The sequence below is a fragment of the Scardinius erythrophthalmus genome (assembly GCF_964197995.2).
Source record: "Scardinius erythrophthalmus genome assembly, chromosome: 4".
In the NCBI taxonomy this organism is placed as follows: Eukaryota; Metazoa; Chordata; class Actinopteri; order Cypriniformes; family Leuciscidae; genus Scardinius; species Scardinius erythrophthalmus.
This window is the reverse complement of record NC_138224.1, coordinates 11347243-11362242: the sequence shown is the minus strand read 5'-3', so window position 1 is coordinate 11362242 and position 15000 is coordinate 11347243. Positions and strand designations below refer to the sequence as shown.

Genomic DNA, 15000 nt, shown 5'->3' with positions numbered 1-15000 from the left:
CTACTATCAATAAAAAGTTAAGTCATATGCATAAGTCATAATAAGCAGTAAATAAGATTAAAATGAATGTTTGTTTTTGCATGTGTACAGGAGGAAAAGCCAGCAGGCAGAACGAGAGTATGAGAAGATCAAAAACCAGCTGGCGAATTTAGAGGAGAGTGTCCGAGATCGCTGTAAAAAAGAGTTCACTGGTAAGATCTCAAGCCATTCATACCGGCGGACTTTTTTCTGCTTCTCAAATAGTTTATCATCTTGTATTCAAATTGGGATGATCAAGCTATGAATTACATGTGGTTTTCTGACTTCATTTGTTTGTTTTTTGCTTGTCACTTCAGCAAATATTTGTTTTTTAGCAGAACAAAGATGAGTTTTTGCTATTCTGAAAGTACCAACTCTCTGTTTCTCTTAGATCTTATGATAGAGATGGAGGATCACACTAGTGATCTGAGTGAAGCTCGAATCCCATTCCTGGACTACAAGAACTACACCAACCGCGTTTTCTTCCTGCCCTCCAAAGATGGAGCCAACGATGTCATGATCACTGGCAAGCTGGATATCCCAGAATCCCGCAGACCCATTGTAGACCAGGCGCTCAACCAGTTCTCCAATCTCCTGAACAGCAAAACCTTCCTCATTAACGTGAGACCTTAACTTCGTTTCCAGACTACACCCTGATGACATTCTGAAATGTGTTTTCTGCTCTACTATATCTGTGTACTACTGGATTTAATGCATTAGCTGACTTATGTACTATTTCTGTGTGTTGTAGTTCATTCGTACCCTGGAGGGCCGGCAGGAGTTCAATGCCAGGAATAAGGTTTACTTTGCCTCCCTGTTGACGGTGGCGCTACATGGCAAGCTGGAGTACTACACGGACATCATGAGAACCCTCTTGCTGGAGCTCATGGAGGAATATGTCCACAGCAAGAATCCCAAACTCATGCTCCGCAGGTCAGAACCGACACCAAATCAAATTCATGTGTCAATAATTATCACTATATATATTGTTGCGCAATTTTTCTACAATTGATTGAACGCAATAATGAATGACTTTAGACTTCATATCATAGACTTGGCCCTTTTAATTTGTACGAGTAAACAACCTTAGTAGGGAGTCCCTAATTCAATTTGATTCCAATTCACAAGCTCGCCATTCAGTTTGATTCCTGTTTTGATTCAATCTGATTCAGATTTATTTAGGTATATTTTTGTTCTGTTGTTTATTTTGCTTATATATATATTCTGAAAAGAGACACTGAGAAAAGTACGTTCTTGTGATTAAGGAATCAATATCAGGATTGTTCAAATGAAGATCATAATTTATGCGAATGCAAGATAACGAAGCTTTTTTTTTTTTTTTGGTCTGTGTTTCCTGTTTAGATCTGAGACTGTTGTGGAGAGGATGTTGTGTAACTGGATGTCCATATGTCTCTACCAGTTCCTGAAGGTGAGCAATTTTGCTACAAATAGAAATTGCAGCAATTGTTTTCTGGTTATGGAGGCTGACTAATGTGTTCTTGCAGGACTCAGCCGGTGAGCCGCTCTATAAGCTCTTTAAAGCCATTAAACATCAGGTGGAAAAAGGTCCTGTTGATGCTAAGATGAAGAAAGCCAAGTACACTCTAAACGACACGGGACTTCTGGGAGATGATGTTGAGTACAGTGTTTTGGTGAGTACTTGAAGTATTTTCTCATTTCCATTAGGACAGTTTAATGTCTGATGATGAAATTACCTGGAAGACATATTTTAGAAACCACACTTGTGTGTGTGTGGCATGTCTGTTTACTCCTAATATGTCTACAAAGTGGTTTCCTAGCAGAAACGGTCAGTAAGGAACCCGTTCAACGGAATGGTAAGAGAGACTCAGGAAAGCAGAGACAGTGTTAGTGTGTCCATCATTGTTCTCCTAACACCATTTCATTGCCCAGCAGTGAGTCTGTAATCTCATTCTCGACCGTAAAACTGCTCCTCAGGGACTTGAACAGCCATTATCCGCTGGAGGAAACTGTTTTGGCTGAGAACGATTCATGCGATCTTGAAAAACAAACAAAAATGATACTCTTATTTTGTTAGCGGATTACAACCAGGATTTTTTTGGAACCAGAAGTAATTGACTAGTGATTCTTATCTGTTTGTTTATTTGATGACCTTTGCACACTTGATGGTACCAGTATACTAAAGCCTATTTGATCTTTTTAGACCCTGCAGGTGCTGGTTCACGGTGAGGGTCCCGACGTGACCCCTGTCAAAGTCCTGAACTGTGACAGTATCTCCCAGGTGAAGGAGAAGATCATCGAGCAGGTGTACAGGAATCTGCCCTACTCCCAGAGACCCACGGTGGACAGCGTCGCACTCGGTTAGACTTCGCATACATTTGAATTTCCTTACCGCCCAGCCCTTATGATTCATTACAGCAGGAACATTTCCAAAAGCTTCTAAACTTTATGAAAGTAACACGCATAAATAGCTCTCTTTATTAACAACGCGCTGCATTTAAAGGAACTGGAGGAAGACACGCTTAATCCCGGCTCTGCACAGATAGCGGTTTGATTAATGGTGGGATTTTGTGCATGTCGGTCTGCACTCCTGCAGTTCTTAATGAGTTGTTCTTCCAAATGTGCTGAATTGTTAAAGCCGATGTCTCGCATCATCCATCAGACAGACGAATCTGGTTAAAAAGAAGTAGTGTAGGGAAAAAACAGCCAGGGATTTTCTTTTTCTCAGGTTGTCAAGTGTAAATTCGTGCCTAGTTTGTCGGGGTTTTTTTCCCTCCCTCATACCGTGTTGTAAGACGTTACTTTCTCTTCTTGCCACAGAGTGGCGCCCTGGCTCTACAGGGCAGATCCTGTCTGATCTGGACTTGACATCACAGAAAGAGGGAAGGTGGAAACGAATCAACACACTGGCCCATTACAATGTGAGTATTTGCATAAGTGCTTCCTGTCAGAAACTGAAAAATTGAAACTCTCTTATGTTTCTCACTGATTAATGTTGTCTTGAAGAGCACGTCACTGCGCGATAATTGTCAGTCTATTCAAATTAATATATTGATATTCTGTATTATTTTATTAAACAATATACAATACCACTATATATTTACAATACTATTATAAAATATTTTATTTTATTATACAAATTATTATTTTCCATATTCCTACTACTTATTATATTACTTTTTTTATAAGAAATTCTTCTTCTTCTTATAGGCATAAAAAAAGAACTGCATATTTAAGTAATCAGATGTAAAAATGTTAATTTTGAAAATATGCTTCCATATTATTTCTTGTTAAAATTAAAACTAATTCCATTTTGTGTCTGAATTGATGGTTATATATTGTATTCTGTGTGTGTGTTTGTGTTAGGTGAGGGATTGTGCCACCCTTGTCTTGTCTAGAGTTCTGCACACCCAGCAGTCTTTCGACCAGAATCAAGACAACCACGAAGAAAGTTAGTGACTTTGAAGTGTATTGAAGTCTTAAACTGCTACCACCAATTGTGTTTTAATGACACCAGTGCATTGCTTCTTATTGATCCCCTTAATAGTCCAAAACATATTGACAGAATGAATGAAATCTGCTGGTGCACTAAATGAACAGTAAAGTAGAACTGAATCAAAGCTAATGGACCGAATAAGTGTTTAAAATAACTGTTCTCCACACAGGAAAAGCAATCAGTCCTTCAATTGTGCTTGTTTTATGTTGAACAGGAAATGCTTTGCTGGAGGACGATAAAGTATTTCACCTGGTGAGACCAGCGGATGAGCTTGACGAAGTGAAATCAAAGAGGGGGAGTATGAAAGACAAGGCCACGACGAAAGCCATCACTGAGATTTACCTGACCAGACTGCTCTCTATGAAGGTATAGTAGACTGAATATTTGCTTCTACATTTGAACATTTAATTCACATTTACACTTGCATTTAGCTGGAAACGACTGAGGTGAATTGGAAAGCAATATGCTGTGTTTTTGTTACAGGGCACACTGCAGCAGTTTGTGGACAATTTCTTCCGCAGCGTGTTGTGTCCCGGGACTGTGGTTCCACCTGCAGTCAAGTATTTCTTTGACTTCTTGGATGAACAAGCTCTAAAACATGACAATGTTGATGAAGAGACCATTCACATTTGGAAGACCAACAGGTATGAAACACTGTTAAAACTGTTTAACACTCAACAGTTCTGAACATTCCCTGCTTAAAGGAATCATTCACTAAAAATGAAAAATTCTGTCATCATTTACTCTCTCATGTCATGTCTCTCCAAACTGTTAACTTTCTTTCTTCAGGAGTTTCATTGACTTTCATTGTAAACAATGAGACATTTTTTCAAAATGTAGGCCCTATGTATTTTTAAATAATTCATGGTAAATTAACATATATTATATTATATTATATTATATTATATTATATTATATTATATTATATTATATTATATTATATTATATTATATTATATTATATTATATTATATTATATTATATTATATATTTTATTTAAAATATATACATAATGTATTTTATAATAACGATTGTAAATTCCCTGCATTATATTATATTATATTATATTATATTATATTATATTATATTATATTATATTAAACATTTTATTTAAAATATATATGTATTAATATACAGTATAAATAATGTATTTTATAATAACAGTTGTAAATTCCCGGCCTTATATTATATTATATTATATTATATTATATTATATTATATTATATTATATTATATTATATTATATTATATTATATTATATTATATTATATTATATTATATTATATTATATTATAATTTATTAAACATTTTATTTAAAATATATATGTATTAATATACAGTATAAATAATGTATTTTATAATAACAATTGTAAATTCCCTGCCTTATATTATATTATATTATATTATATTATATTATATTATATTATATTATATTATATTATATTATATTATATTATATTATATTATATTATATATTTAAATGTATTTTTTTATAATAACAATTGATTTTAAATTCAGTGAACATTATGCTGGCTGTGAGGTCTTGCAATTTAAAAATAACTTTCACATTTGTGACCCTGGACCACAAAACCAGTCACATGGGTCATTTTTTTTAAATTGAGATTTATACATCACATGAAAGCTGAATAAGTAAGCTTTCCATTGATGTATTTTTTTTTAGGATATGACAATATTTGGCCGAGACACAACTATTCGAAAATCTGGAATCTGAGGGTGCAAAAAAATCGAAACATTGAGAAAATCACCTTTAAAGTTGTCCATTTATGTTTGTGATTGTGTTGCATTCACTGACAAAAATAAATGTTTTATATATTTACGGTAGGAAATTTACAGAATATCTTCATGGAACATGATCTTTACTCAATATCCTAATGATTTTTGGCATAAAAGAAAAATCGATAATTTTGACCCATACAGTGTGTTGTTGACTATTGCCATTAATATACCCGTGCGACTTGTGACTGGTTTTGTGATCCAGGGTCACATTTGATTAAAAGCACACTTCCTAACATTTGGACATCAGTACATATCCATTTATAGCTAGGCACTTGTTCACATACAACTAACCACTAAAATCCAGTTCTCAAAATAAAAAGAACAAACCATCCTAAGAGATTTGAAAACACTGGAGGGAAATGATCCTAACTCTTTTTAACTTGGCAGATTAAATTATCTGGGCTTTAAGCCTTGATAAAAAATTCACAGTGTGTCTTGTTGCATGAGCAGAGAGATTGACAGGTCAGGTCTGCATCAGCGTGATGATTTTCTCTGTTGCTCCCCCTCTCTCATCCACTGCCATCAGCAGCTCATTAAATTACCCTTCTCATTGTTTTGCAGAAGAACAGTGACTGCTGGGTAAGTCACGAACAAGGTTTTGATTTATTTTCAAGGGTTTGTTCTAAGTCAAGGCCAGCGGGACTCTGGTATTGACTCCGTATGGATTGCCCAGTGCCTCTGGGACGCCGTTATAATAAAATCTCATTCCAAAAACTCTGAGATACAGTAACTATTTTCTAACAAATGATGGTCTTTAATTGAATGAGGAGGTGCGGATACAGGCACTAGATCAAGGGATTTAAAAACAGCTCTGGAGGAATGAAGATAAAGCTATTACAATCCTTTAAACAAAAAAACAATGCCTTAGTTAAAATTAAAATGGCATTTCTATTCAGTAGAGGGTTTGTTGTGGTTGTCTTCATTAAGATAGATTGATTGGTACTCTGAGCTTAATTTGACAGGTAGACTTTAGATGCAAACCTTTTTTTTAAAGTTTTGCTGGCAAATCTGGGCCATTTTTATATTAATATTTTACTTAATTTGTGCCATAAGTATCGAAAACAATGCACTTTAAAAAAATATTTTAGTGGTAGGCCCTCCTTCAAATGTTTTTCTTTTTTTCTTTTTATATTTTAATTTTTTTTTTTTACTGTCCTACAGTGCATGTTGTTTTTGTTTTGTTTTGTGGAATTACACATTAAAATGTTGATAACCTTTTTTTTTTAAATACATTTTTATTTAGTTTTGTCCTTGCAAGCCATTTAATAAGAATTTATCTTCAAAGAAATTGATGTATCGGCTGTGTGTGTGTACTTTATTTCTGCAGTTTGCCTCTACGGTTCTGGGTGAACATTTTGAAAAACCCTCACTTCATGTTTGACGTTCATGTGACGGAAGTGGTGGACGCCTCTCTGTCTGTCATCGCCCAGACCTTCATGGATGCCTGCACCAAGAGTGAGCACAAACTTACCCGGGTGAGCAGCAACGTTTGATGATGTACTTTATCAATCCTATAATGTCATCTTGGCTTTCTGTCTCATGTTCCCTTTCTTCTTTCACAGGAGTCCCCCAGCAACAAACTTCTTTATGCAAAGGAAATCTCCACTTACAAGAAGATGGTTGATGAGTAGGTTTCTATTCTGTTCAACAGTTTGTACATATGTAATCACAAAAAAAAAGTAACCATGTTCTCTTTGCTCTTCAGTTATTACAAAGGCGTCCGGCAGATGGTTCCAGTCAGTGACCAAGACATGAACACGCACCTTGCAGAGATTTCACGTGTATGTTTATTTTATTCTATTTTATTTATTTATTTTATATTTTTAAAAGATATATATATTTTTTATATATATTGTCATTTTTATTTAATGTAATTTCCATTTTATTTTGTTATATCTTGTCATTTTTATATATTTTTTGTTGTTTTATTTTTTATTATTTTCTGTTTTCATTTTTTATGTAATTTCTATTTTGTTTTATGTTGTATTTTGTCCATTTTATATTTTAATTTAATTTATTTTTTATTATTATATACTTTGTCATTTTTATTTTATTTAATTTTTTATTATAATATATTTTGTAATTTTATTTTTTGTAATTTTATATTTTAATTTGATTTTGTTTTATTCTCATTTTTCCTATTTAACTTTTTATATTTTGAAAGTTATATAAATATAAATTTCAAAATATAAAAAGTTTTGAAAGGAAGTAAATAAATTATGAAATAAAATGTTGAAATAAAAAAAGGGGAATAATAATAATAATAATAATATATATATATATATATATATATATATATATATATATATATATATATATATTATTTATTATTATTATTATTATTATTATTATTATTATTCCCCTTTTTTATTTCAACATTTTTCATTAATTTATTTAATTTAATTAGATTTTAATTTACTTTGTGTAATTTTATATTTAATTTAATTTGATCGAATGCATGTTATGGTAAATAACAGATTTGACATTTTATCTTTCTCTAGTCTCACACAGATAAGTTAAACACCCAGGTTGCATTGCACCAACTTTACCAGTATGCCAGCAAGTACTACGACGGGGTAGGTGTTATTACACATCAGAGTATGTGATTTCGGTCATTTCCATACCGACTCGCATCCTCTGCTACACATATTTCTTGCTTGAGGTCAATGAGTAAAACAGCACAAACATCTGTCTTGCCACCCGTAGATCATCTCGTCGCTGGAGGATGACCCTGCCGCCCAGAGCAAACAGCTGACCCTCAGACTGCAGCAGATCGCCGCTGCGCTGGAGAATAAAGTGACCGACCTTTAGTGTCGGGAGCCCAGACTTGAGATGGGAGACGGAAGTGCCACTAAGTCCAAGACGCAGCTCAATTTAATGGGCTCAAAAATAAGAACATCCCTTCTGGAGGACTCTCTGGTTGATGGAGCCTCTGCTCCGGCGAGTGAAAGAAAAAGCGAGGTGGAACACAGACTATTAGCGGACCCTTCCTTTCCTCATGACTTTCAGCTTTGCTCTTGATTCAGTGGGACCAATATAAACTCTGAGCTGAGGGGAACATCACAAATGTCGCTGAAATTGAAAACTCACTATGGTACTTCTCAGATCAGCACCTGCACAATGAAAGTCCAGCATTTTTTTTTTTTTTTTTTTTTTTGTTCTGCTATGCCAATAATCAAATGTTCGGTATATTCTACCTGTGTAGATGAAATAAAATAGTATTATATGTAAATATATTTTTACACTTAAGGCAGCGAGAGAGAGGCTTCAGACAGAACAAATTGATTATTGTTTCTGTGGAAGAGCACCGTTTTGTTTTCCTGTGTATTTTAAGTGCCACTTTCATTCCTGTGCAGTGATTGTCACATCCTGTGGGTTCTTTGGCGCCATTGGCTCACGGTTCTGTTTGTGGTAGCACTATCGATTTGTATAGGTGTCCGTGATGCTGATGTCCGAGCCAGTGCTTCTTTTGTCCCTCCCAAATTTTTTTTATTGTGTTTTACCAGTGATTGCGTACAATAATGTCATTGAGTCAATTTCCAATTCAACCACTCTTCAAAAGAACAGAGGCCATTATTGCAGAGTGACTGTCCAAGTCTCAAAAACACAGCAAGCACATTTGATCCACGACATGCAGACACTCAGAACAAAGGCCAAGGAAGCTTTAATCTCCCGTTCCTTTGGTGTCTCATCCAGCAGTTGCATTTTTATGTTTTGCACCATCTTTGCTTTTATACATGTGCACTTCGACACACAGCTTGCCTTATTTTATGACACAATTATGATTTTTTGTATTTTAAATCAACAATACAAGACAAATTCAATCAAGGAAGTTTACATTGCTGGTTGCCTTTCTTAAAAAGAAGTGTAACACACGAATGGTAGAGAATTTTCTTTGAATGTGATAACGAAATGCAAACGAACGTGACTTTCTCAGCGTTTGCCTTAACAGCAATAGTTTGGACTGATGAAATCATGATATCATTGAATGAATTTATTTTATTATTTTATTAGAATTCAGTTTATTGGTACTGTTTTATTTTTTTTTTGGGGGGGGGGGGGGCTTTTCTTTTAAAAAAATAATAAATTTGTTTTATTTAGAGCTTACCAAAGTTTATTTTTATTTTTTTTGCAGCTGACCGCAACCATTTAATGCATCTGTTGTTTTATATGTATCAAATTATTTAGTTTAAATTGTGATTTAATTGATTAAAAAAAAAAATATATATATATATATATATAGAGAGAGAGAGAGAGAGAGAAAATGGTAAGGCAACTGATGGTAATCTTAATCTGTCGTCAAACTGATATTTTTTTGGTAATTTGTGAATGGTACGATTTGATTTTCCTACCTGTATGTTCTGACTCAATTGTGCCAAACACTGCACACTCTTAATGACAAAAGAATAATGTGGACTATATTGTTTAGTCATGAACTTTACTAGTGGGAGTGACTTGTGTTGCCTTTAGGTAGGCGGTGACAAAGTCACTCTGCAGCCAATCAAAGGCTAGCACCGCCCATTCTGAGCATGATGGACACAACAGGAAATGCCTTTGAACTGTAAATATAGCCAACTGCCAAGATTTCATATTCTTTTCTCCTTTTTCTCGCTGCTCCTGCCAGTTCTCCTGTGTTGTCTAGCTACCGTGTCAGTGGCTTATTGTAAAGCTTCTTGTTTGCCTTTCTTTACCAGGTAGTGCCTTACAAATACGAGTAATAATGATCAGTTGTGTGGTGATTGTGTCTGCATTAAAAATTGCAATAGGAACCTTAGTTATGTTTCTCTGTTTTTGTACAATAACTGTTCTATACCTTTTTAAATGTGTATGTTGGCCTGTTATATACTTGTATTTTCTAATATATCCCTGGTCTGAAATCTGAACCAAACCAAGAGATACTTGCAAGCATCCTGATGAGGATCCTGCAACTCTAGATACATCTTTATAGATGACGTCAGTGATGAGGTAAGAATCAGGTGATAATTTTTCTTAATTTGTTTTAATGATCAGTCAATTTAAACAGTCGTTTTATTGTTAGGTTGGTAAAAACCCATTAATACTAACTAGTAATGAATAGTCCTTATTAAATCAGCAGTTTTATTGGGCCATGCACTAAAAAATGTTTGCTTTCAAGCAATATAGACAGCTGATGGGTCCTTCCCAACAATCAAGACCAAATTTAGAGGCATTAAGATCAATGAGTCAAGTCCAAAAGTGCATTTTAAACCGTCTTCTGTCTAGAGACCAATACAAAAGGGAATAGGATTGTACAGGTAGCTCTGATGTATGTAGATTAGAAAGCAATCACATTAAACTTACTGCAGATGGGAGTGACTGTAAATGGTTTGCACTGTATTATGTCAAGCCATTACTGTCAGTGTTAATGTGTTGGATGTGCTTTCCAGGAAATGAATGCACCCCAGTCTGAAATAAATTACAGCATGAATATTTTTTTAATTACACACCGGTGTTGTTGTTGGGAACTAAAACTGGTTAAAATGTTTTTGTTAATTCAAATAAAGCTGAAATAAAAGGTTCCCTTGGTAATAAGTACGTATTACAATTACTGAAATAAAGCTAATTACAAACTATTTAGAAATATAAATTTTAATATTACGTATATCAAAAGTGCATAAACTACAAAAATGTCAAAAACACAAAGCTAAGAGATTAACAATACAATGAAAAGTGAAAATATGAAAAAAGCTACTTTAAAATATTAATGAGACCTATAATAATATAGAAATTATACTCAAATAACTAGCTGAGACATGAGGCACAAGTTAAGTTTAGTCTTAAACATATTTTAACGTAATATTACATGACATATGTTTTATTTTTTATGTAATAAACATTGTAGAAAAGCCATCAAAAAGAGAAGGGGAAGTAAAAATCAGTAGCTTGGGGTGCAGTAGCTGAGGCAAAGAGGTGGAGCACCTTCTCCCTCTCACCTTGTCCGAATGGAGCGTTTGTCCCCTCCTCGACAAAACCCCCAAGGTCCGTTTTAGGACCGAGGTCACTCCGACAGGAGCTCCGCACTCTCCCTGGGAGCCTGCTAGTGAGTAAAGTCAACATGGGAATCTCGTCCATCTGCAATCTCACGGACACTGTCCGTTTTTGTTTTCAGAGGAGGACCTTCCTCCACCGCTTTTTCTCCAGGGGTGTCTCAAGCCCCTGGAGTCGCTTCACCGTTTATCCAAACCGACCATTCGACAAGCATACGTTTTACCTCGGGATCAACCGAGAAGCCCCCGGACGGTGAACCGCGATGCGCAGGCTCCCTACACACGGGTCTCGCTCCACTCGGGCCTGGGCTCGAGACAACACGGCCACTCATAGGGTGGGTGAGGGACCATCCGCCGGGGGCAGGAGCGGGAGGCATCTTTTCCATTACCTTGTCCGATAAGAGTGTCGTCTCCCTCCTCTACAACACCCTGAGCGTCCGTGTTTGGACCATCGTTGCTTCAGCAGGAGCGCCAGCAGGTGTACGGATCTGACTTTGACCGGAGATGACCCACCCTCCCTGGGGCTGGACCGGGAGGTCTGCGAGCATGGATCTCTTCTTCAAATACAAGATATTTTTGGACATTTTTATGAGGAGGAATATCCTCCAGTGTGTCTTTCACCCCTAGCTCACCCAGGATGGTGCACGCTCACCGGTATGCACGCCCTGGCACCGAGGGACTGGGTGTCCAAACCAGACCCTATTTACTGGAAGTCTCGCCCGCACAAAGTGCACTTTCTCTGGGCTGGGTCAGGCGGTTTCCCCACCCGGTCTGACCACCACGGTTCTCTGGTCCGTGTTCCTTGTCTAAGCGGAGCATTGCCTCCACAAAGACCCAAAGGTCCGTTTTAGGACCAACTTTGCTCCAGACGGAGCTCCAGCGGTGGCGGACAAATCCGAATCTGGCCCAGGAAGGACCACCCTCCTTGGGCTGGCCAGGGGAGGTCTGACTGCATTGAGCTTCCAAATGTATCACAATATTTTGGACATAGTTATTTTTTTTAGGAGGAATTTCCTCCAGTGTGCCATTTACCCTTAGCACGCCAAGAGCGTTGCACCTTCACTTGGATGTGCACCGGTGGGTCATCAAAAAAATGTGCTTAATTGACCAATCCCCATGATTCTGTTATTAGTCCGACATTAGTTTTGGAATGTTTGGTTGTCAAGCTAGCTGTCAGGATTCTAACTGTAACAACATGTGTTGTTATGGAAGTTTCAGAGTGGAAAAAGTAAATGGATCAGTTTACCCCCAGCTGGTTCACTTTACCCCCTTGATTTCTCTGGTCTGTCTCAGTTTACCCCTAAGATGGGGTAAAGTGAGACACAAGACCACTTTTTAAAAACCATTCATATTTTCACTGCCCTTCATCCTGAATACATTCTAATAATTTCCATTGCTAGGAAACATCCTGAATTATTGGGAAATGTGTAACTTTGACTGATATATCATTTTAGCTCACTTAGAGGGGAACAAATGCAAATGTACCCCACTCTCCCCTACAACAGCACTCTTGCTTGTGATTTTTTTTAAAAAAAATTACTTGTCTAAAAGTCAGACTGGAACGAAAGTATTGAGTGGAGCGGAAAAGGGGAACAGTTTTAAATGTTTGTGCACTGGATAGGCCTACATAGGAAAACGGCTATTATAGTAAAAAAAAAGAAAAAGAAGAAGAGGTAAATATAGGACTACATCTCTCTCTCTCTCTCTCTCTCTCATTCTAGCTCCCTCCACACCGTTAACTTCACTGGTTTATTTTTAAGTAGACATTAATTGTTGTTTTCTCTGAATGGTCCTGCCTGAAGGCCTGAGAGCTTTCAGTGTAAACTAGGACACAGATCACTTCTGGTCCAAGGCGTGAGTGAAACATGAACGTGTGTCAGTAACTCCAACATAAAGACGAGGCTGTGACACCATAACGGGAGGACAACAAGCTGAAGTACATTGAATTAGATGTTGTGTGCAGAAGTTGTTTGTTCTTTTTTATCTCCGGCTATTTTCAGACTCTCTCCTCCTCAGGTTCGGACACTTGAACCTTTTTTTCTTCTTCATTTTGTTGGATTTATTTTGAATTTTGGTGTTCTGTTAGGAATAGAGGGTCAATTCCAAATTTGTTTACTTAGATTAGCTAGAAACACTTAGGAATGTTAATATACTGCCCTCTGCTGCCCAAATGGATCCATATTACACCCATTATAGCTTGGACTAAAAAAGGAGAGAAAAATCTTAATTATGTTCCTGTGATCTCAATGTCATTAACTACTCCTGTGAAGAGTGTGCAAAAAAAAAAAAAAAACTGCCTTCCTTTCTGTGACTAAGAATAACGCTGACTAGTCTAAGGTCTAAATGGAGTTGTGTACTGGCCTGATGACTGTAAACCATTAAGCATTCTCAGGAAGTTTTAATCTATCTAAGTGGAAGGCACATGGTGAAAGGAAATAACAGTTATGAAAAGGCCAAGTGTATGACTCATTACCGGCTGAATACAGAGAGAGAAAATAACTAAAGTTATAAGCCAGAATTTATCAGGATGAAGACAACTTTACAGATCTAATATTTTGTATATTTAACAAATAATTCTGCTTTTTAAACACTCCAGTGCATTTGCCACCTAGATTATAAGTGCATATGTACCTGTTTTTTCTTGAAGTCTCAGGATGGATTTAATCAGTAGTGTCTGCATGTCCACACTATGTCGTTTTTTAATATTTTCTGATGCTCTTGTATCGCTGGTCAGGACTTTTTATCACCTGCGTGTCTTGTTTCTTCTCTTTGTTCTGTTGTACACGACCCAGAGACCCATTTCAACCAAAAGCAGCATGTATAATTAGTCTATGTCCTCACTTGCCTGCTAAAAGGACTGGGAACACGGATACGGAGACATTTACAGTGTGTGGTTGTGGCTTATGCTGCTCCTAATAAGATACAATTCATATATATGTCATTCTGTCATTTTCTCAGGCCGGATACTTCTGTAGTGACGTCACCTTTGATTTCTTTTAGTGTGTGTTGTAAACTATTTCAGTTTACATTTTGCACAGTATGTTGGTTTTAGCATTTTTTTTTTATTTATTTGAAACTATGCTGAGTATTATTATATATTAATGCAATTTTATGTTAATATATTTATTAACAAAATAATTTTTTTGTCTTAAAATAATTTAAAATGAATTATTAAATGTTATTATTGAATGAATGTTATGTATTATAAATAAACTTTTTTTAAATCTATTTTTCAGATGATATGTAAAAGTAAAAGTTTGCTCTGGCCTCCTTGGCCCCTGTATTAGAGCCACTGTTCTAAAGAGAATGTGCAATTTGCACATATTGCATTTTTATTCTTTTAATTAGCTTTGCCTTTCCAACAGTGTTATCAGCCCTCTTCCCAACACATGCACACAATCTCTGTTACCTGGGCAACCCTGCCAGGGTGGAGGAATACCTCTCACCAACCTCCTCCCTTCTTTCTCTCTCTCTCTCATTCCCTCTCTCCCCCCGTACAAGCGTCCTGCCTCTCTCTGAGACTCAAGGGAAGTATATCAGCTCAGACACATTCAGACTGCACTTCTCTCATCCTCACTCTCTCCTCATCCCTCCATTCATCCCTATCCTGTCTAATTCCCATAATCTCTTTCTCTTTTCCCTTCTCATTCCCCTCTGGACTGCCGCCCATCTCTTCTCTTACCATCTCTTAGATTCACTTTGGTCA

The 15000-nt window shown here is 36.3% G+C and overlaps 1 protein-coding gene across 3 annotated transcripts in view; it reads left to right on the top strand.

Moving 5' to 3' along the window:
- plxnb2a.1 (plexin b2a, tandem duplicate 1) overlaps positions 1 to 9500 on the top strand; it is a 108487-nt gene extending 98987 nt beyond the window's left edge. For all 3 annotated transcript variants that reach the window (XM_081364486.1, XM_081364487.1, XM_081364485.1), the window contains 15 exons: positions 91 to 191; positions 410 to 639; positions 770 to 951; positions 1381 to 1447; positions 1524 to 1670; positions 2201 to 2357; positions 2818 to 2918; positions 3364 to 3448; positions 3708 to 3859; positions 3977 to 4137; positions 6617 to 6764; positions 6852 to 6916; positions 6995 to 7070; positions 7791 to 7865; positions 7996 to 9500. In XM_081364486.1, coding sequence (XP_081220612.1) covers positions 91 to 191; positions 410 to 639; positions 770 to 951; positions 1381 to 1447; positions 1524 to 1670; positions 2201 to 2357; positions 2818 to 2918; positions 3364 to 3448; positions 3708 to 3859; positions 3977 to 4137; positions 6617 to 6764; positions 6852 to 6916; positions 6995 to 7070; positions 7791 to 7865; positions 7996 to 8100 — 1852 coding nt within the window. In that variant the 3' untranslated portion in view covers positions 8101 to 9500. The remainder of the gene's footprint in view (positions 1 to 90; positions 192 to 409; positions 640 to 769; positions 952 to 1380; positions 1448 to 1523; positions 1671 to 2200; positions 2358 to 2817; positions 2919 to 3363; positions 3449 to 3707; positions 3860 to 3976; positions 4138 to 6616; positions 6765 to 6851; positions 6917 to 6994; positions 7071 to 7790; positions 7866 to 7995) is intronic.
- Positions 9501 to 15000: the final 5500 nt, after the last annotated feature.